This window comes from Octodon degus, unplaced genomic scaffold (assembly GCF_000260255.1).
Source record: "Octodon degus isolate 3935 unplaced genomic scaffold, OctDeg1.0 scaffold00142, whole genome shotgun sequence".
Taxonomy (NCBI): domain Eukaryota; kingdom Metazoa; phylum Chordata; class Mammalia; order Rodentia; family Octodontidae; genus Octodon; species Octodon degus.
Window position 1 is genome coordinate 27,671 of NW_004524718.1, and position 1,494 is coordinate 29,164.

A 1,494-nucleotide genomic window follows, 5' to 3' on the forward strand; every position below is an offset into this window, starting at 1 on the left:
CGCCATGGGGCTCCGGAAGAAAGGCTCCAGGAACCCCCCGGTGCTGAGCCACGAATTCATCCTGCAGAACCACGCGGACATGGCGTCGTGCGTGGGCATGTTCTTCTTGCTGGGGCTGATGTTCGAGGGCACGGCCGAGGTGTCCATCGTCTTCCTGACGCTGCAGCACGGGGCCTCCGTGCCCGCGGGGGAAGGGGCGGCCGCGGGCGCGCGCACGCTGTACCACTACGGCGCCCGCGACCTGGCCACCGTGTTCTTCTACATGCTCGTGGCCATCATCGCGCACGCCACGCTGCAGGAGTACGTGCTGGACCGCATCGGCCGCAGGATGCAGTTCACCAAGGCGCGCCAGAGCAAGCTCAACGAGTCCGGCCAGCTGAGCGTGTTCTACGTGGTGTCCTGCGTCTGGGGCGCCTGCATCCTCGTCTCTGAGAACTGCCTGGCAGACCCCACGCTCCTGTGGAGGGCGCACCCGCACCCCCTGATGACCTTTCAGATGAAGTTCTTCTACATCTCACAGCTGGCCTACTGGTTCCACGGTTTTCCCGAGCTCTACTTCCAGAAAATCAAGAAACAGGACATCCCTGGTCAGCTCATCTACATTGGGCTCCACCTCTTCCACATTTCTGGAGCCTATCTGCTGTACTTGAATCACCTGGGGCTCCTCCTTCTGGTGCTGCATTATTTTGTTGAATTACTGTCTCACCTGTGCGGCCTGTTTTATTTTAGTGATGAAAATTACCAGAAAGGGGTTTCTTTGTGGGCCCTTGTGTTTATCTCAGGGAGACTTGTGACTTTAATTGTTTCCGTAGTCACCGTGGGGTTCCATCTGGTGGGATCGCACACGCGGAATACGACGGATTCTCTTGCGGGAAACGTCAATGTATTGGCTGCCAAAATCGCAGTGTTGTCTTCCAGTTGCTCCATCCAAGTGTACATAACGTGGACTTTGATTACTGTCCGGGTTCAAAAGTGGGTGGAAGATTCTACTGTGCAGGCCTGCAGTGCGAAAAAGAAACGCTCCACGAGTAAAGGAAAGTCTAGAAAAAGAACAGAAAATGGAATGGATACTTCAAACAGAGTAGACCCTGCCCCAAAGAGGAAAGAGAAATCATTATGATGAGTCACAAGCTACCTGAGCAAAGAATTGAAAGGAAGCAGCTCTCCAGTGTGAGATTTCTTTGTGCTACCGATGTTTGCCAGCATAGTTTGTGCTCTTTGGTTATTTGTATCGTTTAATGTATTTTTTAATTCACTTGAGGGGAGGTTGGTTATTATGAGTGGAAAAAAATTGGTTAAAACTAAGCTACTCGCCATCAAAATTGTATCAAAATAGCATATTTTGTTTTGACTTTTTACCTAGAATCATTTCTTAATATAGAGGTGACTACAAAATTTCGTTTGTCACTGGTACAGTTTCTTGTTTCCGCTAATCTTAAGGAGATTAACAAAAGGAGTAATTACAGCATTTTCATAATGTTCTTTCATGATCAA

At 49.9% G+C, this 1,494-nt stretch overlaps 1 protein-coding gene across 1 annotated transcript; it reads left to right on the forward strand.

The window, feature by feature from the left end:
• The first annotated feature begins 4 nt into the window (after nt 1-4).
• LOC101580152 (translocation associated membrane protein 1 like 1) lies at nt 5-1,120 on the forward strand. The gene has a single exon (XM_004641807.1). It carries the CDS (start codon nt 5-7, stop codon nt 1,118-1,120), a length of 1,116 nt encoding a protein of 371 aa, XP_004641864.1.
• The last annotated feature ends 374 nt before the right edge of the window (nt 1,121-1,494 follow it).

Excerpts from the sequence above, each read along its gene's own strand:
- LOC101580152 (XM_004641807.1), top strand. The coding sequence starts at position 5 with ATGGGGCTCCGGAAGAAAGGCTCCAGGAACCCCCCGGTGCTGAGCCAC.